Source organism: Pungitius pungitius, chromosome 1, assembly GCF_949316345.1.
Source record: "Pungitius pungitius chromosome 1, fPunPun2.1, whole genome shotgun sequence".
Taxonomy (NCBI): Eukaryota; Metazoa; Chordata; class Actinopteri; order Perciformes; family Gasterosteidae; genus Pungitius; species Pungitius pungitius.
This window is the reverse complement of record NC_084900.1, coordinates 1,653,855-1,676,131: the sequence shown is the minus strand read 5'-3', so window position 1 is coordinate 1,676,131 and position 22,277 is coordinate 1,653,855. Positions and strand designations below refer to the sequence as shown.

The following is a 22,277-nucleotide window of genomic DNA, read 5'->3' as shown; positions in this document are numbered from 1 at the left end:
AGGACGCAGAGACACGAAGCGGGGGGGCTGGATTCCATTTCGCTTCTCCAGCTATTAGCTTGTTGACAGCTTGTCTCTCCACTAGCTTTCACTATTAGATCAACCATGCTTCCTGCTTCCTTTCATTTGGTCAAGGAAGGACATAATAATGACAACCCACAATGCATAGCGGGATCTAAGATGCAAGTGAAGACAAGCGATTAAATAAATTAAAGAGTATTGTCGTGCATTAAAAAGCATGTGATTCACGTTAATAGAAGTTAAAACCATTTCATTTTAATGTTTTAATGGTGAAATATTAGCGACACTTGGTTTATAAAATAGAGTTTAATTATTTTTTACAGAATCATCTGCAAAAAATGTTAATCTAAAGTAGCACTTGGACCGTCTTACTACCTTTTACCGTTTATTTATTTTTCACAATATTGGTTTCTTTAAATGTTATTTTCTTGGAATATTTTCTTTCTCAAATATCTACTTCTTTTATTTTTATTCAAAACTTTTTTCTTAGAATATATTTTTTTCAATATATAATGTTGTTTTTTTTAGTATACATATAAAAATGTAATGATTGTTTGGGAGGGGAACGTAGTCTAACTGGTCTTAGCTGTCAGCCCCCCCTGCCTCTTCATTGAGGAAGGGTGGGGTCTCCGTTGATGTTTCACAATAAAAGCCCTGAATTCTACAAATGAAGAGAAAGTGGCTCTGATGGGAAACAAAATATATCTGCAAAAATATGTCATTTCAATTAAACTCAATTATCAAGTAGTAAATATATTAAGCCACATCCTAAAACCTCTAATCACACAGCGTCATCAAACAATTTGAGAATTATTTATTGCTCCAGCCGTTTAGTATCATTTATTTATCGGCTTGTACCTTTTATCAAATTATAATTTTAATTATTGACGTTGCAGCTGTCATTACAGTCCCTGTGGTGGTAAAGTGCTTTATTACATTCAGGGGACCTCTGCTCACACATCCGGACTTTTCCAGTTCATAATTACAGAAGTTATTGAAATGTAACTTTAACACAACGTTTTGTCGAATAAATAGTTCTGAACTTAATGTTTTATTGTCTAAGCTCTATTCATATTTACCGCATCTTACTCAATGTTTGCATCTCATCTAAACAAAGCAAATAATCTGTGAATAAAAAATGTATACATCATATTACATCACAAACGTCACATTCTATGTAATTTAATTGTTTTTCGATGGTCTTTTTAAAGCAATACACTGCGGGTTTATATTTGATGTCATTTAATTGACAGCTCAGACAATGGACTCGGGGGGAGGGGGAGGAGGGAGGAGGGAGGCTGTCATCACCCACGGGGGGAGGAGGAGGAGGAGGAGGAGAGGGGGGGCTCAGCCGGTCTCTCCTCCCTCTGCTGCAGCGGCCATGCTGCTCACCGCCTCTCGCCTCGGTGCATCCCGGTCCTCCGACGGTGTAGCTTGACCCCCGGTCCTCCCCCCTCGGTGCTCCCTTCTCCCTTCTCCCTCAACCCCGGTACGTCTCCGGGTCCCGGACCGGATCGCAGCGCTCTCCGCCCGCCGCCTCGGAACACCGGCCCCGCGGGGCGCAGGAGGAGGAGGAGGAGAAAGGGCTCCATAGCAACACAACCGGTTCCGCGGCATAATCGGTAGGTCCCTCCGTCTGCACGACGCGGTCCGCTCGGCGTAGCGGAACCGGTCCGTCCGGTCTTACCGGTCCAGGCTTTGGAACCACGTGATGCATGTGGCACATTTAACGTGGTTTCTTTATTCCGGCCTCTGCGGGAGATTTAATTCCTCTAAAACGCGGTGGCTGTGTTCCAAACCTCTTTTGCATGTGTGATTTGACTGCTAAATATGCACAATGTGCACATGCGAATGCTGCAGGAGTCTGTGCATCGTTCCCAGAATGCTCTTTGCTTCAGTGTGGTGATCATCTCTTTTCCTTGTGTCAGTGACAGAACCGAACCATCAGGTGTGCAGCCGAAGGTCACCGCGAGGGCACGTTCAAATCCTCCGCCACGAGTCCGCCTGAAGCTCTGCCTAAAGCTCCGCCGGATCCCCCCCCCGGATTAAAGCATGAATTCAATGGCCACTCATGCACGTAGTATTAAAAGGAACTTTTGGATTTAAGCCTCCAGAGGGACACTGGAGACACGTCTGCTACCTCCTCACCGACATTCCACCTGAGCTGACCAGAGGCCTGCTCTTCTCCTCACACCTGGACCAGTAGAAGGGAGTACAAACACATCTGGCCACTAGAGGTTCTACATACAGGGATAAGTTGGTCCTGGGTGGAAGATGTGTCGCTTGTAGCGGGGACTTGGTTCAGAATCGCCTCACCATGTCGCTGAGCAAGACCCTGGAGCTGGAGCACTTCGACGAGCGCGACAAGGTCCGCCGGGGTCGCTCCACCCGCACCAAGAGGGACGACTCCGCCGGCGGGTCCGGGCCCAGCTCCCGAGGCAGCAGCCTGGTGCCGAGCCCCGCCCACAGCGCCAACTGCAGCTACTACCGGACCCGGACCCTGCAGGCGCTCACCTCGGAGAAACGGGCCAAGAAGGTCCGCTTCTATCGCAACGGGGACCGGTACTTCAAGGGGCTGGTGTATGCCGTCTCCGGGGACCGGTTCCGCTCCTACGACGCGCTGCTGATGGAGCTCACGCGCTCTCTGGCCGACAACCTGCACCTGCCGCAGGGGGTGAGGACCATCTACACCGTAGACGGCGGCAAGAAGATCACCAGCATGGACGAGCTGGGGGAAGGTAGAACCAGAACCAAGTGTCCTCTCTCTATGTCTGATTCTACCATGAGGCTGCAGTGAGGGAGACAGGAAGTGGATAAGTGGTCCCTTTATGTCTTCGCTGCCTCTGGTGCTTTGTAACATCACAGCCCCCCCCCCCCCCCCCCCCCCCCCCCCTCTGAGACGAGATGATCCAGACCAGCCGTCACTCTTTCCACCCATCGGTCAATACATGCTTCTACTTCCTCACCATCAGCTTCCTCTCTAGTCGTTAAGTCCACTGAGGAGACCTCAGCCCCAGAGGAAGCATTTGCTCATTTGGAAATGTTTACTTTTGCACGTTTGTAAAATGGATTTTGGATTTTGGAGTTGACATAGAAATTCAAATTACCTAGATTTTTAGTATTTAAAAGTCGGACGCCGGTACTTACATAACTCTTAAGATTATACGAATGCAGCATTAATAAGAAACTAACTAACTAACCAACAGGAAGTGAAGGACGTGAAGGTACAGCCTTCAATGGCGAAACTGATCTTGTCGATAACGATGCATATCGCGATAAAGGTGATTTAATACCTTGATGAAAAAAATATACCACAATATATGTCCTTTTTATACCACAATAATATGTATATATATCAGTCCACACCTTCTCATTCAATGAGAGACAGAAATGAGCCATTCTAGCCACCTGTCAATCAGCGTTAGGCCCCGCCCTAAAGCATCCCCTGCTTCATGGTCTGTTTGACTCTAAATGGACCATCATCCACCAAATGAACATCATGCTGCATTGAAGAAGACTTGAAACTAGAGACTGAGACCATAAACTCATGTTTACAATGTTTACTGAGGGAATAAATCAAGAGAGAAGTAGAGTCATTTCCTCATAGACGTATATGGGAGCAGAGGAGTCACCCCCTGCTGGTCACTACACAGAAGTAGAGTCATTTCCTCATAGACGACTATGGGAGCAGAGGAGTCGCCCCCTGCTGGTCACTACACAGAAGTAGAGTAATTTCCTCATAGACGTCTATGGGAGCAGAGGAGTCGCCCCCTGCTGGTCACTACACAGAAGTAGAGTCATTTCCCCATAGACTTCTATGGGAGCAGAGGTGTCGCCCCCTGCTGGTCACTACACAGAAGTAGAGTCATTTTCCCATAGACGTCTATGGGAGCAGAGGAGTCGCCCCCTGCTGGTCACTACACAGAAGTAGAGTCATTTCCTCATATACGTCTATGGGAGCAGAGGAGTCGCCCCCTGCTGGTCACTACACAGAAGTAGAGTCATTTCCTCATAGACCTCTATGGGAGCAGAGGAGCCCCTGCTGGTCACTACACAGAAGTAGAGTCATTTCCTCATAGACGTCTATGGGAGCAGAGGAGTCGCCCCCTGCTGGTCACTACACAGAAGTAGAGTCATTTCCTCATAGACGTCTATGGGAGCAGAGGAGTCGCCCCCTGCTAGTCACTACACAGAAGTAGAGTCATTTCCTCATAGACGTCTATGGGAGCAGAGGTGTCGCCCCCTGCTGGTCACTACACAGAAGTAGAGTCATTTTCCCATAGACGTCTATGGGAGCAGAGGAGTCGCCCCCTGCTGGTCACTACACAGAAGTAGAGTCATTTCCTCATAGACGTCTATGGGAGCAGAGGAGTCGCCCCCTGCTGGTCACTACACAGAAGTAGAGTCATTTCCTCATAGACGTCTATGGGAGCAGAGGAGTCGCCCCCTGCTGGTCACTACACAGAAGTAGAGTCATTTCCTCATAGACGTCTATGGGAGCAGAGGTGTCGCCCCCTGCTGGTCACTACACAGAAGTAGAGTCATTTTCCCATAGACGTCTATGGGAGCAGAGGAGTCGCCCCCTGCTGGTCACTACACAGAAGTAGAGTCATTTCCTCATAGACGTCTATGGGAGCAGAGGTGTCGCCCCCTGCTGGTCACTACACAGAAGTAGAGTCATTTCCTCATAGACGTCTGTGGGACAGAGGAGTCGCCCCCTGGTGGACATTAGGGAGGATGCAGCTTTGAGTGCGTTCAGTGTGTAAACGAGGTTTTTTAGTGTGACGTTTTCACTCTCTTCTCAGGCGAGTGCTACGTCTGTGCCTCCAACGAGCCTTACCGGAAACTCGACTACACCAAGATCTCCACCCAGAGCTGGAAGCCGGGAGCCGGGGCCGCCACCTCGGGTCGGCCATCCACGGCGTCCGCGGGGGTGTCGGCGAGCGCCGCCCCCGCCGCCTCCTCCTCCTCTTCCTCCTCCAGAGATCGCCCGGAGGGCCGCGAGGGCAAAGACTTCATCAAACCCAAACTGGTGACGGTGATCCGCAGCGGCGTGAAGCCCCGCAAGGCGGTGAGGATCCTCCTGAACAAGAAGACGGCGCACTCCTTCCACCAGGTGCTGGCCGACATCACGGCGGCCATCAAGCTGGACTCCGGCGCCGTGAAGAGGCTGTACACGCTGGATGGGAAACAGGTGAGGGGGCTGAGAGGAGAGAATCGCACTGCCGCACTGGTGAAGTGGTGAAGTGGTGAAGAGGTGAAGAGGTGAAGTGGTGAAGAGGTGAAGAGGTGAAGAGGTGAAGAGGTGAAGTGGTGAAGAGGTGAAGAGGTGGAGTGGTGAAGAGGTGAAGTGGTGAAGAGGTGAAGTGGTGGAGTGGTGAAGAGGTGAAGTGGTGAAGAGGTGAAGTGGTGAAGAGGTGAAGAGGTGAAGAGGTGAAGAGGTGAAGTGGTGAAGAGGTGAAGTGGTGAAGTGGTGAAGCTGTTCCTCTCTTTCAGGCTCCAGTAAGCTCCTTCTCTTAAACATTTTAGTTGGCTGAAGTGGTTGTGTAACTCTGATCCACACACACACACACACACACACACACACACACACACACACACACACACACACACACACACACACACACACACACACACACACACACACACACACACACACACACACACAATGTTTGATGTTGCAGCCCTTTGTGAAGCCTTCAAAATGAATGCATTAGATTAACAACCCTTAAGCTTGATATTCCTTCACTTCCTGAATGTCTCTTAGTGATATTAAACTGATTTGAAATATAAATGAGTCTTGCAAATGACACAGAAGAAACTGTATCAGCACACCTAATGAAGGCTTTTATTTTGAAGGCGCGGTGTCTTAATGGCGGCTTTTATTCCGCCTCAGACGGCTTTCAGACTGAATGAAGCGGGGGGTGTGTGTGGGGGAGGGGGGGGGGAGTGGGTGATGGGTGTGTGTGTGTGTGTTTGGGGGGGGGGGGGGTGATGGGTGTGAGTGTGCGTGTGTGTGTGTGGGAGGGGGGGGGGGGTGGGGCTTCCGTCCCGCTGCCCCAAATGCCTGCGAAGACTGAAAGGACGGAGGGAGGACACACACACACACACACACACTTATTGAGGCGTTGAGTAAAACAGGGGAAACGATGGGGGAGAGAGAAGGAGGTGACATCAATGACAAAAGGAGGAGGGGAAGGAGGAGGAGCAAACAAGGGAGCAGAGGGAGAGACCGAGGGAAGAGGAAGAAAAGAAGGTGTGTCAGTCTGTCTCTGATACACAGGTTGTATTTTACCTTTTACATCGCGTTGTCTTAGACTAATTCACCGGTGTCTCTGTGTGTGTGTGTGTGTGTGTGTGTGTGTGTGTGTGCAGCTGACCTCTCTGCAGGACTTCTTCGGGGACGATGACGTGTTCATGGCCTGTGGACCGGAGAAGTTCCGCTACGCTCAAGACGACTTTGTGCTCACGCAGAGCAGCAAGTCACCGGCTTTTGTTAATGGTGAGACACACACACACACGCACACACACACACACACGCACACACGCACACACACGCACACACGCGCACACACACACACACATGGAAGAGTTATCCATAGTAAAACACACACTCGTCTCTCCCAGAGTGCAGAGTCAAGGCGCCTCGCCCTGCCGTCCTTCCCAAAACTACAACTCCCAAGACCCCTAGTGGCTCCAGCCTGTCGTCCACTAAGACCCCACCCAAAGGCCTCTGCAGGACCAAGTCCCCCGGTCCAGGTGAGGACGGACAGGATGTCCCCGCTCTGAAGGACGTGGCAGGTGTGATCGCCAAATTCTGACCAATCAGACGGCTCCTTTCTCTTGTGTGTGTGTGTGTGTGTGTGTGCAGCCAATGAGGTGTCGGGATCGCAGTCAGCTGGGAAGTCGGCCAGGTCAAGCCCCTCCCCCACCAGCCCCGGGACACCGTGCAGCCTGAAGGTCTGACCGATGGACTGCTTTGGCTTTCGGGCTCGTTTCTATGAATATGATGTTTTTATAAAAAATGACTTATTTTGATGAAAAATAAAAAATAAAATATATTTTTTTTAAACAAATAATAAATGTATTTGTGTAATTACCGGTTTCCACGTCTTCATCGTCTCACTAACTGACTTCCTTTAATCAGACATTCAAAATAAGAGCGGTCCTTCTCTCCAGGTTTCTCCTCGCCGAGCTTCCTCCACCGACCTGAACGGAGAGGCGGAGCCAACCGGCGCCGACGTGCTGGAAGGTGTGTGTGTGTGTGTGTGTGTGTGTGCGTGTGTTTGAGGAAACGTATTAACTGCTGACAGAGGAAGAATAAAGAGATAAAATCTCAAGACTGAAGAGCCTTAAAAAGAAGCAGATTGAATCGAACAAATGAACACAACGTACTAAAGACGCTTCCTCCTCCTCCTCCTCCTCCTCCTCCTCCTCTCCTCCTCCCCCTCTCCTCCTCACAGTGAATGGGAACCGCTCCGTCTCCTCCTCCATCATCACAGACAAGTACAAAGTTGGGAAAGTGATCGGAGACGGAAACTTTGCGGTGGTGAAGGAGTGTGTCGAGAAGTGAGGAGCAACTCAACATCATTAAATGAATACACAGCGTTTCATACATGTATCATATCATGTGATACGTTTTATATGTATGACATCATGTGATACGTTTTACATGTATCATATCATGTGATACGTTCATACGTGTATCATATCATGTGATACGTTCATACATGCATGTGTTTATGTATGATATCATGTTTACAGACTTTAACCTAAAAGCGGTGATTAAAAAATCATTATTGAATAAAAGTCTTTTTTTATTTTTTATTTAGAAAACATACATTTCAATCAAGTTGTTATTTTACGCCCTGTTGTGTTTTGATTGACAGGTCGACAGGACACGAGTACGCTCTGAAGATCATCGATAAAGCCCGCTGCTGTGGGAAGGTAACGCCCATTTGTGTGACCTTTGACCCCTGATGGGTAACAAGTGTTTGTGTGACCCCTGATGGGTAACGAGTGTTTGGTTACCTTTGACCCCGGACGGGTAACGAGTGTTCATGTGACCTTTGACCCCCGAAGGGTAACAAGTGTTTGTGTGACCTCTGACCCCCGATGAGTAACGAGTGTTTGTGTGACCAGGAGCACCTGATAGAGAACGAGGTGGCGGTGCTGAGGAGGGTTCGTCATCCCAGCATCATCCAGCTGATCGAGGTGGATGAAACTCCCAGTCAGCTGTTCCTGGTGATGGAGCTCGTTAAGGTGCCTCTTCTTCTTCTTCTTCTTCTCCTTTCTCCTCTCTCCTTCCTGTTGGTCTTTGGACTCACAATAGTATTTCCCACGGCTTCAGGGCGGCGACCTTTTCGACGCCATCACCTCGTCCACCAAGTACAGCGAGCGGGACTCCAGCGCGATGGTGTTCAACCTGTCGGGGGCCGTGAAGTACCTCCACCGCATGAACATTGTGCACCGGGACATCAAGCCGGAGAACCTGCTGGTGCGCACAAACACACCGAATACATTGTGACTGTGAAGTCCATCTACTCTGTGTGTGTGTGTGTGTTTGTGTGCTGCAGGTGTGCGAGTACCGTGACGGCACCAAGTCCCTGAAGCTGGGGGACTTCGGCCTGGCGACGGTGGTGGACGGGCCGCTCTACACCGTGTGCGGCACGCCGACCTACGTCGCCCCGGAGATCATCGCAGAGACCGGGTGAGACGAAAAGCATCGGTTGGAGGGTCCCAGTCGGAGGAGGAGGAGCTTAGGGACTCTTTGACCCGACTCTTTGTGTGTGTTTGTGTGTGTGTGTGTGTGTAGCTACGGTCTGAAGGTGGACATCTGGGCGGCCGGAGTGATCACCTACATCCTGCTGTGTGGGTTCCCTCCCTTCAGAAGGTCGGTGTGTGTGAACCTCCGAAGGGACTCCACCAGTCGCTGTGGTCCGGTTCCTTGATTAAACGCCTCCTCCTCCACTCTCTTCCTACTGTGCTCCTCTTCCTCCTCCTCTGCTTCCCAGTGAGAACAACGTCCAGGAGGAGCTGTTCGACCAGATCCTCAGAGGGAAGCTGGAGTTTCCGTCTCCGGACTGGGACACCATCAGCCTCCCGGCCAAGGTAGCACATCACCGCCCCCCCCCCCTTCATGTTGAACTTCATGACTAATCAGCAAACCCAAACATCTCCAAAGTCCCAGTGATTACGCGTCTGCAGAATGAAGGACACCTATGTTACATGACCTGCTCCCCAGATGCTGATCAGCCAGATGCTGCAGGTGAACGTGGACGCTCGATTCACGGCCGAGGAGGTCCTGTCCCACCCGTGGGTGACGGTAAGAGAAGGGTTGTTAACCCAGGAGGACCGAACATCTCTGTTTGGCAGAAGACATTATCGACTTTATCTTCTACCTTCTGTGACTTGTTGTTGTTTGCTTAGGACGAGGCTCCGCTGGATCCAATCACCGGTGAAGACGCACTGGATCCAGAGTTGGAATCGCCAACGCTGGAAACCAGACCGGTTCCTTCTCCTCTGGTTTAAAACAAGGCGGTCTTCCATCAACCTGAAACCAAACAACTTTGTTCAACCTGAAAATCCCCCAAAAAGCCTTTCCCCACCTGTGGTCCAGACTCACCCAGCAGACCAGACCAGTTCCCCTAAATCTGAACCAGAACAACAAAGTTATAATAATAATCTGGTCCAGGATCAGTCCTTCTGGAGATGTGACACGTTCCTCGTCACGTTCTTTCACTTAAAAAAAACAAGGAGTTTGCCTCCTTCTCATCCTTTCATCCACCATAAACCAAATGCGCTTCAAGGTTCCTCCCCTTCGGTCTAGGAGGTGTCTCCTTCTGGAATGGGACCAAACAGATTTCTCATCCCTGAGTTCGTCCCGTTTCATCTACTGGAAGTATTTAACTTGAGTATTGCTCAAGAGTTCCTCATGTTTCACCATATACTTTGCTCACCTGGCCTGGAATTTCACCCGTTAACCAAACAAGTATGGAACCCTGAGGATTAGTATTGGAATGAGTTACCACCACAAGGTCCAGAACACATCCTGGTTCCTCTCCTGGAGACCCAACGAGGCCCCCGGCCTCCAGTCAGTGTGACACATGATGAGTTCCCCTCTTCTAGGTCCATTTTCATCCGCTCAAACTTCTCCGCAGCTCCTTCCGATCTCCTGGAAACCGTCCTCGCCTTGGGACTGGACTTCCCTCCTCAAGACCTTCTCAAGCTCCGTGCCTGCTGCTGTACCGGAGAGTGTTCACTTCCTCCTTCGATGAGCGCCGAGGCGCCACCTCGCTACTTGAAGGACGCTCACCACGTCCCCACTGCGGAACACCTCCAGGCTCTTGGGCCCTCGGCCGATGGCCCCGCTCCGCTCTCACAGGGATATTAGCATTAGCTCGTTTTCCGGGTCGCCGCCCGGCGAGCCGGACGTCTTCCAGTGCTTCTGGGGAGCGTCCCACTTATCTTGCCTTTCACCCTCCGGCTGATCCGGAGGACGGTTCTCCTCCTCCTTCCTTCACTTGGAGACGTTGTAGGACTGTGCCTGTTGACGCTGCTGATGCCCCCCCCCCCCCCCATAGGTCACTCCTCATTGGCTGCTGAGCCCAACGACGCCCAATGTTTTTTTGTGTTTTTTGCCAACATACCTTGATGGATTTAAAAGGGAAGTTTGATATTGGTATAAAGTGTCATTCCCTGTAGAACCCATCGATGTTCCCCAGGAAACGGTGAAAGGTGTAAATCCCCACTAAGTCTTATCGCTAAGGTAACACGCCTCGTCTCCGTGGAGCTGAAGGGCACTTCCTGTCACCCGTCATCAGCCTTCTCACTGTAACTCAAAACGAACCCAGCGACGTCTAAACCTCACAATCAAAAAACGACAATGACAACGTTTAACTACCGTTAAAGGGTTCTAGCCGCGACCGAGGTAAAGGGGGCGTGTTTTAGCTCAAGCCCCGCCTCCTGCTCCTGCCTGCAGTTGTCGGAGGATGCAATACGCTGTAAATACTGTGAATATCTGTTGGTGTCTGTGTGATTTGTTGTAGGGACCCGTAGCAGTGTTGAAACAAAGAAGAAATTAAAAGACGGCATCCTCCAAAAACCTTGTCAGTAGAAGTAGAAAAGAGTCGTGAAATCACGTAAAGCACTTGATTTCATGACTAATATGACATTTGGCAAGGATTTGTCCTTTTTACTTTACATCACATTTAACTGCTGACAAACATGACATCAAGCTTTTCGTTCTTAAAAGACACTAAAATGAACTCGCAAGTCCATCTTTTTAATGTCTCTTGCATCATTTTGGCTCCGTATTAAAAAGGAGGCTGTTGACAAAGTTCGAGTCGGGGCTCCTCAAAGATCCGGTGGTAACCGTTGCCTAGCAACAAAAAAGCCTGCACGAAGACGGGTCTCTTTCCTTGTTCGTTCAACCGTCCTCCATCAATCACGTCGCTGCATCCACACAAGACCAAACGGTCACAGTGTGTGTTTGTGTGTGTGTTTATGTGTGTGTGTGTTAATGTGTGTGTGTGTCATGTTCAAACTTGAAAGGAATCATGTGGAACGTACGATTCTCAGTGTTTACTGTGTCTGGATCAAAACAAAAAAACGAATGTTATCTGAATAGACGTGATGCCGTGTCAGGACCTTACCGTGACCTTTGACCTTTCCATGGCCTTGACCTCTTTTTTGCCGCCGTGCCCTAACCCTCCTTTGCATGAACTCACAGTATTAATTCAATGTTTTTATAAAGGTAGAATTCACTCAGATTGACTCCATTGGGACACTAATTCCCAGAAATCCCAGGCAGAGGTAGTAGGCCAGGCCCTGTGTGTGTGTGTGTGTGTGTGATCATTTCACATCATGCCTCATCTTAGACAGGAACCGATTCTTTTTTTATGAAGTAGAGAAGTTAGGATTGTTGAGCTTCTTTCCCTTAAAGCACCTCTGCAGTCGACCTCCGTCCAGCTCAAATTGATGAAACTTATTTTCAGGACGGATGCTTAGAACATTAAAAACGTCCCTTTGAGGAATCCAATCAGCTGTTTGAGGTGCTTTGAGGAAAACCAAAGCGGAAGGTAAAAGAGACGTCTCTTTAATGCAAGCGATGATCCGTGTCCGTATGTACACGGTATGAACATGTATGTGTTATGATGCACGCTGGGATCACGATGGATGCATTCAACTGTGAGAATAAAAACGGATGCAGTGGCATCGTGTTTACCTGCTGTGTTCTTTCATGAATCTGTTTGTACAATGTTTGTTTTATTATACACACACACACACACACACACACAAGTGTTTGTTACATATTTTTTTCAACCCCATTAGTTTTTTCCCCCACTTTGACAGTTTTAGGCACCGTGGCTTTCTTTTAAACATTTGATCCAATTTTTAGACATTTTTAGACTATCTTTAAAGTATTTTACGTATTTAGACTTTAGACTAATAAAAAATATATTTTTCAACCTAGTGGTCTTTTCTTTCACTATGACAGTTTAAGACCATTAAAGACTTTTTCTTTTTAAAAACATTCTTAATTTTGACATTCTGAGATTTTAGTTCCACCTTTTTCCAAAACATTTTTTGACAATGACATTTTTAGACAAACCTTGTCACCTAATATTTGACTTTTTTTCTACATGATATTTTTCTACCTAATGTTTTTTTTTATGACTGATTTTAAAACTTTTTAAAATAAAAATAAAAAATTCCCATGATATTTTTCCACCTTAAAAATATTTTTTGACCTAATATTTTTGACATTTTAGAAACAACATAATTTTCTTTTTAAAAACATGTTTCCACCTAATGTTTTACCTTTATTGAAAACATTTATATACATAACAAATTATATTTTTTGGACTTTGGTTCTAAAATTTTTAGGCTTTTTGACATTTAAGTTATTGTTTAATTATTTTTCCGAACCAGACATATTTTCAAATTTCTTTACAAAACATAAACCATTTCCACGGAAAGGAAGAAAAAAAACATTGATAATAATTGAAATATCAGTTTTATTTGTTAAAAAGTTTCAATGTTTGGTTAAAACTTGCAATACGAAGGCGACGTTCCTAACGAGTCGCTCTTAATGGAATCAAACAGGAAATGGATGTTAAACATTTGATTTGAGCGTCTCATTAATACGTAGCTCGTCCTCCTTTGATCCCTCCTCTAGTGTCAAGTTACACAGATTTAGAAAAAGAGTCTTTGAGGCTTAGTCTAAAAAGATTAAAGGTTTAAACATTTCATTCCTCACAAACAAGATCTTCTCCCCAAAATGTTAATAAAGGCTACACATCCGATGGTCAGGTGCAATAAGTGAAAAGTGGATTTATGGACATTTGTATGTTATTATAGTTGTAATTATTCCTCATTGACTGTTGCTGCTGTAGAGTGAATTAAACAATTGCATAGTAATATTAATGAGCACTTAATATGTAATAATAATAATAATAATGCTTTATGACAGAAATCGTAACACATTATAAAGCTTTTAAAAATTATTCTGAAAGTCACGTATGCAACATTTTATTCTTAGGTGAGGATCATAATGTAAATTAACTCTTATAAATGTAATACATTTAACCATTTTTTAAAATGTATTATAATGTGATTAGTGGTTAATTGAAGTGTTTATTCTTTTTAACTATTGTCAATCTGAAAAAGACACAAAATATATGTCTTTACACTGTATAAAGCGTGTGTGTAACTGTTACAATACGAATTATAGTGCATTATTAAAGTATTTGGGTATTTTACCTTTAAAATACGGCTTTATAATATGTAATTTTAGTTTTAAAGCATTATGGAAATTATTAAGCACGTGTTTAACTACTCTAAGAGAGATGAAAGATGAAAACAGTCAAATCCAGGACGGACGACCCGTCACAGCTCCAGTTCCTCCATCTATTGAGCAAACTATTGAAAATAATGCAAATATTCCGGGAGTTTTTGGAAGGTCAGTGACCACAAGAAAACAGAAGAAGAAGAAGTTTGACTGTTGTCTCATCAGAGAAGGGAAATGTAGTTTTTAGGAACAATCCCACGCCTCTGGTCCACAACTCCCAGAATCCACTGCTCATCCACAAACTCCACCTGCGTGATGATGTCACCAACCTGCAGGAAGTGGAAAGAGACGGCGTCTGTCAGTGTGTGCGCACGCATGCAGACACACACACACACACACCTTCACACACAGACGCACCTTCAAAGTGAGCTCATCCTCGCTCTCAGCTGTGAAGTCAAACTTGGCCACTCCTCTAACCGCCATCTGCTGGCCTGTGATTGGCTGAGCTAGAATCGGGAAGTTGCGTTTCAGCAAACAAACCAACACACACACACACACATCACTGCGCACTTACCAGAACATTAAAAAGGGGTGAAATATGTTCAATAATAGTCCTATAAAATCATTTAAACAAACCTGTAAATCATATCAATAATGTCTTCATATAAAAAGCAATAATACCAAATTAAATGAAGGAATGAATGAATCTAATAATCTAACTAATAATCATCATAATTCATCCACATGTTTGAATAAAAACATTCAGTAAAATAGTGGCGTTAGTTTTATTCATCTCGGACCACCAGAGGGGCGGAGTTTATTTGATCAAATTATATAAAAAAACTGAAGTACTTACAACAATGTGTCTGTGTGTGTGTGTGTGTGTGTGCGCACGCCTTACCCTGACAGCGCTGTGTGAAGGCGGCGGGGTAGATGCCCTCCCTCCCCTCCAGCCTCCCTCTCCTCCACTGGGGGTCCAGGTGCTCCAACACCTGGATGAGCGCCCCCTTGTGGAAGGAGAGGTCGTCGGCGGTCTGAGCCGGGAAGTCGAACAGAGCCTCGGCCCACTCCTTCGCAGAGAACAACATGTGACTACAATAAGTACACACTCGTCTGTGCGACAAATGAACACACGCACACACACACACCTCTGAGGGGGGGTCCGGTGGGGCCTCTGGTTCTGTTGGATGAAGCAAACAAACGTTCAAAGAGCTTCAGTGGAGACGTTTTCAAACGTAAGCGGAGCCTCCGGGACGAAAGCTCCACTCACCGGTACTTCCTGTGACGGCGCTCGGCGTTGCCGTGGGTTTCCCGCCAAGCGGCTCCACCACCTCCACGAAGTTCAGCGGGAACGCGCCGACCCGCCCGTGGATTTGGCCCCGCCCCCACTCCGCCCCCACCAGCTGCAGGAGGCCGATGACGTCGCCCTGAGAGAAGGTGAGCTCGTCGTCCTCCTCGCCCTCGTAGTCAAAGAGGGCCACGCAGCGAGGGCCGCTACACACACACACACACACACACACACACACACACACACACACACACACACACACACACACACACACACACACACGTATAAGTGTCATTATTTCTGACCTCTTGTGTAGTGGATGTGTTGTGTGGTTGTTGTGTAGTGGATGCGTTGTGCGGTTGTTGTGTAGTGGATGCGTTGTGTGGTTGTTGTTTAGTGGATGTGTTGTGTGTCTCACCTGACAGGGGGGGGGTCTGGCTTTTCTTTGGGCTCAATGGGTAGAATCGACTGAAGGACAAAACAAAACGACTTTTCTCACGTTTTTATTTATTTAAGTCGTTATCGGCAGGAAACATTTAAATCTTTAAAGTACTGCTCATTTATTTTGATTTAATTCTGTTTAATAATGTGTCGTTAACTCAGCTTCAGTTTAACGCAAAGCTCTAATTCACAGCAGAACTTGAGTGCCCCTCAGCTTTGGCCGACGCCCCTGTTCAGTTACCTGGGACTCTGATAGGCCGAGGCCCTCCAAGGAGGGTTTTGATTGGCCGTCTTGGTCGAGAGGCGCCCCTGGTTGGGTGTCCACGTCCAGGAGACACTGCTGTGGGTGAACAACTGTTTGACTCCCCCCGTCCCCCGTTGAGTGCTCTGAGGGGGGCGGGTCGTCCAGGACTATCAGCACTTCCTGTTTCTGAGAAATAAGAAAATAAGATAAGGATATGACACCATCAGAGTGTGTGTGTGTGTGTGTCAGAGATGGGGACTCGAGTTTGAGACTCGGACTCGAGTGCGACTCGAGTCGCACACACGCGTGACTTCCGACTCGACTTGGACTCGAGCTTTGGGACTCGTGAACAATGTTTCATTTTAGGAAAAATCTGATGAGCTCGCTATACCGCTCCCTCCGTTACCTGCCTACGTAACACGTACATCGACATCTATTGCTGGCTGCGCGCGCGGCCACACACGAGAAAGACAGCAGCCGCTGCTGGGTGGCGCTGACGGGGGGGGGGGGGGGGGGGTTCGCTGACGTCGGGACGTATGCGTTTACTCTGCGATCTCCTTAAACTGTTTCTGCTCTGCTCACTGAAGCAAAACAATACGTGGACAAGAGCAGCGAGTGTTGTCACCTACTGCTGCTAACACATCCTGTCCGACCAGGCGTATTTATTTATATCCGTTAATGAACTTTTCTCCTCTTGTTACCCTGGTAACCGCTGTCATTAGAAGGTTGCGTCGATTCTTACTGTGAAAATCTACGTACTTCCGGTTTAGCGGCTACGCTTCGTATTTTCATTTTATGGGAAAAACCACAAAAAAACATTAAGTAAAGAGTAAAGGAGGAGTAAAACGTTGTTGGTATGTTTTTTTTACGGTAAAAGGGACGTTGATAAGAGATGGGGACTCGAGTTTGAGACTCGGACTCGAGTGCGACTCGAGACGCACACACGCGTGACTTCAGACTCGACTCGGACTCGAGCTTTGGGACTCGTGAGCATCTCTGGTGTGTGTGTGTGTGTGTGTGCGTTCATACCACGTAGCGGTCATAAAGGGGGTGTCCAGATTTTGGGCGGGGGGGCAGTGGGGGCCCTTTCTTTGACGCTGGTTGAGGCTGCATCTGATTGGCTGATACAGGGGAACAGGACGTGGTGGTGGCTGATGGCGAACACTGGCCCGCCGAGGGGGCGGGGCCTGTTTTGTCCGCAGGAGGAGCCGTCTGGTTGGCCGAGTACGCCGAGCTGATGGTTGGAGGCGGAGGTCGACCAGGAGTGGATTTGATTGGTGGAGGACGAAGGGGGAGGTGCTTTGCGCTGGAAGGCCTGGGGGAGGAAGAGAAGCTGCTTTTCAAAATAAAACAAAGAAAAGTCTTGTGGGTCCTGATGAAATGAGTAAATTCTCGTAAAGTCTCTTAATAAACATCCAAAATTTCTCCGTTACCGTGGAGGCAGGGGGGGGTCCGAGGGGTTGGGGCTTGCGGTGGTACTTCCTGGTCTGGGGCCCTTTCTCAGAGCCGGAGCCGGAGGCTGGAGGCCCGCGGTCGGCCCTGAGGGTCGCGGCGCCGCGGCGCCAGCTGCAGGTTTTGGGGCCAGATTTGGAGCTGAAGGGGGAGAAGTGGAACGTTTTCTAGTGCAGGACAGCAGGAAGAAATCAGCAATGACTCAACGTGGCAAACATTTACTTTTAAAATGTTTGCAGCCTGGAGAGAGTTGCATGGTGGGAATTTTCAGCTAAACTGCCCAATAACAGTACACGCACGCGCAGACACACACACACACACACACGCACACAGCAAGTGACGTTACACACTCATAAAAAATCACAGCACAAACAGAGGAGGCTTTTTTCTTCTCCCACAATTGCTGCATTTTCCATTCACAAGCTTTGGATTGAAAGCTAGAACCCCCCACGCCCCCCTGCCCCCCTCCCCCGTGCCTCTCACACACACACACACACACGCCATGTTGCATCTCTCCACGTTTTACTGCAACATAATGAGCAAGTTTGGTGGCTCTAAGCTCTGAAATGATGCATTGTACTGAAGCAACATCCAGCTCTCACACACACACACACACACACACACACACACACACACACACACACACACACACACACACACACACACACACACACACACACACACACACACACACACACACACACACACACACACACACACACACACACACACTTACCGCTGGCCCTGCGAGGTGACACCAGAGCTGCTGGTTTGGTCGGGACTCCTGGACGACTTCCTACTTTCACTGAAACAGAAAACATGAATTCATGTACTTGTTGTTGTTGTTGTTATTAGTCTCCAAGCAAGTGCAATACGACGTATTGTGACTGCCGAGGTCAGAGGTCAGAGGTCAGGGGTCAGAGGTGAGGCAGGAATCCACTCACCAGTTTGCTTGTCGGCGTCCCGTGTCTCCGCCTGGTCTCCGGTCTCGGCCTCCACCGAGGGTCTGGCGGGCAGAGTCGGGGGGGCCGCGGCGCTCTTATCCTGAGGCGGAGCCCTGGGGGCCACCGGGGGTCTGGGCGGAGGTTTGGGGTTGGCCGGTTCACCGAGGGAGGGGGCGGATTTGGGCGGTGGGGGTCTAGGAGCCGGAACGGGGGCGGGGGGGTCCGTGGGCTTTGGCGGGACGGAGGGCTTTTCGGCGTTGCTGCAGAGGGGGGGCTCCAAAGCCGGAGCAGCGTTCATGGGGGGCGCTGGTTCAGTCTGAGCCTCGGTGAGACTCGACTCCAGCAAACCGCCGTCCTCCCAGAATACTTTGCTGGACGGCTTGGGTGTCTGTGACAGGCTTTTAGGTTTCGGCGCGACAGTGGGCGGGACAGATTTGGCCGGTTGCCCCTGGAGACGGGGGCGTGGCCGAGGTTCGGGTCTCTTTGCGACGACAAAGTCACCTTCTCCGCCGCTCCCGTCGGCCCCCTGCTGCTGCTCGAAGGCTAGTATCCTGGCCCTCAGAGTCGCCATGTCCTCCTCCTCCTCCTCCTCCTCCTCCTCCTCCTCCTCCTCCTCCTCGCTCTCTGATTGGCTGTCCCCACTGCTGTCGCTACGGCGATCAGGGAAGCCCCAGTCGTCTGTGCTGAAGGCCTGGAGCAGCTCCTGCAGGTACTTCCCTTGACCCGCCTCCTGGTCAGCGGTAGCTCCCGCGCGGGCGGCTAGCGTCGCCGCGCCGTCCTCACGCAGCTTCACCAAAGTCTGAACCCTCACGTCGCTGTCGATTGGCCGGGCGCCGAGCCTGGTACGTGGGCGTGGCCTGGGACGCTCCGACGGGTCGGGAGAGGAAGCGGCGGGGGGGGTCGGCGCGGTGGGAGGAGTTGGCACGGCGGCGGCGGCAAAGGAGTGATCCCGTTGGTCGGTCTGAGCGCCGGAGGTTGAGGTCGGGCAGGGTCCGGCGAGGAGGTCAGGTGACGATCGGCTGGCTGCGAGGGTGATGTCATCAACGAGGGACGGTCGGGGGGGGCGGCACAGAGGCGGCCGCGGCGGTCTCTCCGGCCCTCTCGCTGCACACAAACACTCAAATTAACGTGTGAATATTTACAGTAAATGAAAGTAAACAATGGAGCCTCCTTCTCACCTTCGGGGCGGGGGGCTGATCCCGTGTCCGTCTGGGTGGAGATCGTTATCAGGGAGGAGGAGGAGGACGGAGGAGGAAGGAGAACCTGCTCCTGAGTCTTCTCCCTGATCACCTCCTCATAGGACGGAGGAGGCTGGGGGGAGAAATGAAATTGGCTAAGTGACTTGAGTTCATTTGTTGGAGTGATGTCATCGGGTTGCCTGCACTGACCTGCACTGACGGAGGGATGGTGGGCCCCCAGATCTGAGCCGCGGGTGGAGGCGGAGGCGGGAATCCTGCCGACGCTCCGGGGAACCAGGAGGCGGAGGACAGCGGCTCTGCCGACAGGATGGTGATCTCCGGGCGCCTAGCAACAGGAGGACAGGAAGTCCGCGGTTGAATGCTACGTCATGCTAACGTTAGCGGGTTTTTTTTTGACGGATCTCATTGAAGACTTCTGTCCCGGCTCACCTCCTGTCTCGCTCCCTGTCCCTGTCCCTGGAGGCCTCGGAGGAGGACGTGGAACTGGTGGAGGCTGAGCACAGAGGAAGCAGTTAAACAACATTTCCTTGTAGGAAATTTCAAGAGCATTTCAAGCTACTTTGTGTAAACTCTCAGACATTAGGCACCAACAAAGAAGAAGCAGGAGGAGGACTCACTTCTCTTGATGGCTGCTCTGATGGACGAGAGAGGACCCTGGCTACAGGGAGAGAGAGGACATGAGACATCAGAGCATGTGGTCGAATACTAAGTATTTCATATAAACCGTGAACCGCTGGGTGAAGCGGTCAAACGTGTGTACTGGGTACTTGTGCGTTGTTGCTAGGCAGAAACAGGGGGCCAACAGATGACAATTCAATTCAATTGTGTCTCGGCCCGTTTTCTTCTTCTTCTTCTGTCTCTCGTTCTGCCACAGAGCTTCTAACCACCAACACACGCACTACCGTCTCTCCTCCTCTTTGCGTGTCACCATGCGGCTGCTCTTTTTGAGGCAGATTTGGGGGTTTTCTGCTGTGTGAACCCGCCCCTCTCTGCTGATGCCGTTTTTTCCGTGTTGTGCTTTTTCTTCTCTCCTGAACCACGTCAGTCTGTGTGTGTGTGTGTGTCTCTAATAATGAATCATACAAACTCTCTCCCTCACACACACACACACACACACACATACAGTGAACCCTGTGACCTCTCTGGCTGGTTTCCATGCCAACAGGCCAACAGAGAGAGAGACTCTTTTGAGGAGGCCTCAATAGGAGAAAAGTAGATCCAGTCACCTTTTAACCAGTAAAAAAAAAAAAATCTACTTTTCTACTTTTAGGAGTAGTTTGAGGACCTTTCAGACCCCCTCCCCCCACAAGGAAACACAAGCCACCTGGTAACACTTGAGGCGAGTCTCTTACCTGTGACGATGCTCCGGCTTCCTTCTGTCGGGACGTCCTGTGAGGAAGAGGAGGGATGATCACATGACCACTTGTTTGCGCTATAACTGTAGACGACAGAGTCTTTGTCTTTGACACAAATAAGTGACGAATTGCAGGTCTGCTGCGTCTGTGAGTCAGCTGACCACAGGAGGAGGTGCACTGTTCGTAGGAGGGAGGGGTCTCCTCTGCTTTAGGATCGCCATCACTGTCCTCACGTGAACCTCCAGAGTTAAGGGATCGTCTCCTACCTCCTTTCCTCAGCTTCTCCTCACCCCTAAAGGACGCCCCCCCGCCCCGGGGTGTCCACGGAGACAGAACTTCCAACCTTTATAGAGTCCTCTGCTCAAGACGCCATCCAAAACACTCTAATTTGTTCCTTTCTGTCTTCTCTGTCGTCCTCCTCCTCCACCTCTGCCCCCCCCCCCGCGCTCCGATTGGCTGGGAGCCCCCAGGAAGTGTGGCTGTGATTGGCTGCAGAGGGATTCTGCTGCAGTCATCAGGAGCTTTAACGCTTCCAGATGTTTTTGTTGGAGCTGCCTTCTGACCTGCAAATGCACACGGAGGCAAACGTTTCCTCAGCGCTCGTATTGTGTGTGTGTGCGTGTGGGGGGGGGCATAATATGAGCAGGGGCTAATAACTTCTTACCAGACCCAACAACAAGCTTAAAAAACCCCACTAAACACTTTCTGCAGCGGATGGACAAGAGACAAGAGGAAGAGGCCACACCCATGACAGGTATGATGACATCATCGCCAAGCACCTGGGGGAACGACAGACCTGAGATCTGCTGTCAAAGCACTCTGTGGGTTCGGGTCATTTGAAGGATTCACGTTCCACGTCGGCTCCTTCTTCTGAATCCAAACTGATGCCAGGAGAACGCACCAATCAGAGAGCAGAGTGGGCGGATCCCACGCTGGAGTTCCATAACACAAGGAGGCTCTCTCCTCACCATTAGCATTAGCATTAGCTGATATGTATACAGCGACAACAAGAATCAATATATATATACACACACTGGCAAATAACTTCTATAAAGTTATGGCTGCCGTCTTCACTTTGGCTCTAACTTATTTATTTACTTAATTAAACATAATTTATAGCCATAATTCCCATGAAGCTCATCGGGGCTGTGTGTGTGTGTGTGTGAGCGAGCGAATGGAAGCCTGCGGGGGCGACCTTTGACCCTGATCGCGAGCTAATGGCAGGCTGCACCTGCTGTCTCACGCGGAACCTTCTGCTTAACAACTTGAATGTCCTCGGCGTCTCTTCTTCATTTATCCATAAAATGTCAAATATGGGGGGTGGTGGTGGTCAGCTGACGGGGGGGGGGGGGGGGGTGTTACCGGGGCAACGTTACACCGGGCAGCTGGATAAACATGGCGGTTACCTGCGGCGCTGCTCGGCGGCCGCCGGACCACTTGCTCCCTCCTCGCCGTGTCCTCCTGCTCGGGCCGGGCCTCGGCCATGTCTCCTTCTCCTCGGTCCTCCCTTCTTCTCATCCGTCCTCCCTTCTTGACCCGCT

At 49.6% G+C, this 22,277-nt stretch overlaps 2 protein-coding genes across 2 annotated transcripts; one reads left to right on the top strand and one right to left on the bottom strand.

Moving 5' to 3' along the window:
• The first annotated feature begins 1,343 nt into the window (after nucleotides 1–1,343).
• On the top strand, nucleotides 1,344–12,246 carry LOC119222900 (serine/threonine-protein kinase DCLK2-like). The gene is made up of 16 exons (XM_037479881.2): nucleotides 1,344–1,643; nucleotides 1,950–2,759; nucleotides 4,827–5,215; nucleotides 6,397–6,523; nucleotides 6,649–6,780; nucleotides 6,893–6,981; nucleotides 7,201–7,273; nucleotides 7,485–7,590; nucleotides 7,911–7,968; nucleotides 8,164–8,283; nucleotides 8,372–8,518; nucleotides 8,598–8,731; nucleotides 8,837–8,914; nucleotides 9,036–9,132; nucleotides 9,266–9,346; nucleotides 9,451–12,246. The coding sequence occupies exons 2-16, from the start codon at nucleotides 2,339–2,341 to the stop codon at nucleotides 9,550–9,552; spliced, it is 2,154 nt and encodes a 717-aa protein (XP_037335778.2). The 5' UTR covers nucleotides 1,344–1,643; nucleotides 1,950–2,338; the 3' UTR covers nucleotides 9,553–12,246.
• A 774-nt stretch (nucleotides 12,247–13,020) lies between these two features.
• Nucleotides 13,021–22,221, bottom strand: LOC119222883 (SH3 domain-containing protein 19-like). The gene is made up of 17 exons (XM_037479857.2): nucleotides 22,143–22,221; nucleotides 20,734–20,770; nucleotides 19,999–20,039; nucleotides 19,811–19,874; nucleotides 19,571–19,706; nucleotides 19,361–19,493; nucleotides 18,183–19,286; nucleotides 17,975–18,043; nucleotides 17,220–17,379; nucleotides 16,816–17,101; nucleotides 15,784–15,972; nucleotides 15,520–15,569; nucleotides 15,084–15,307; nucleotides 14,962–14,993; nucleotides 14,715–14,883; nucleotides 14,231–14,319; nucleotides 13,021–14,142 (listed from the first exon to the last, which is right to left on the bottom strand). Exons 1-17 carry the CDS (start codon nucleotides 22,219–22,221, stop codon nucleotides 14,035–14,037), a joined length of 2,970 nt encoding a protein of 989 aa, XP_037335754.2. The 3' UTR covers nucleotides 13,021–14,034.
• Between the last annotated feature and the right edge of the window lie 56 nt (nucleotides 22,222–22,277).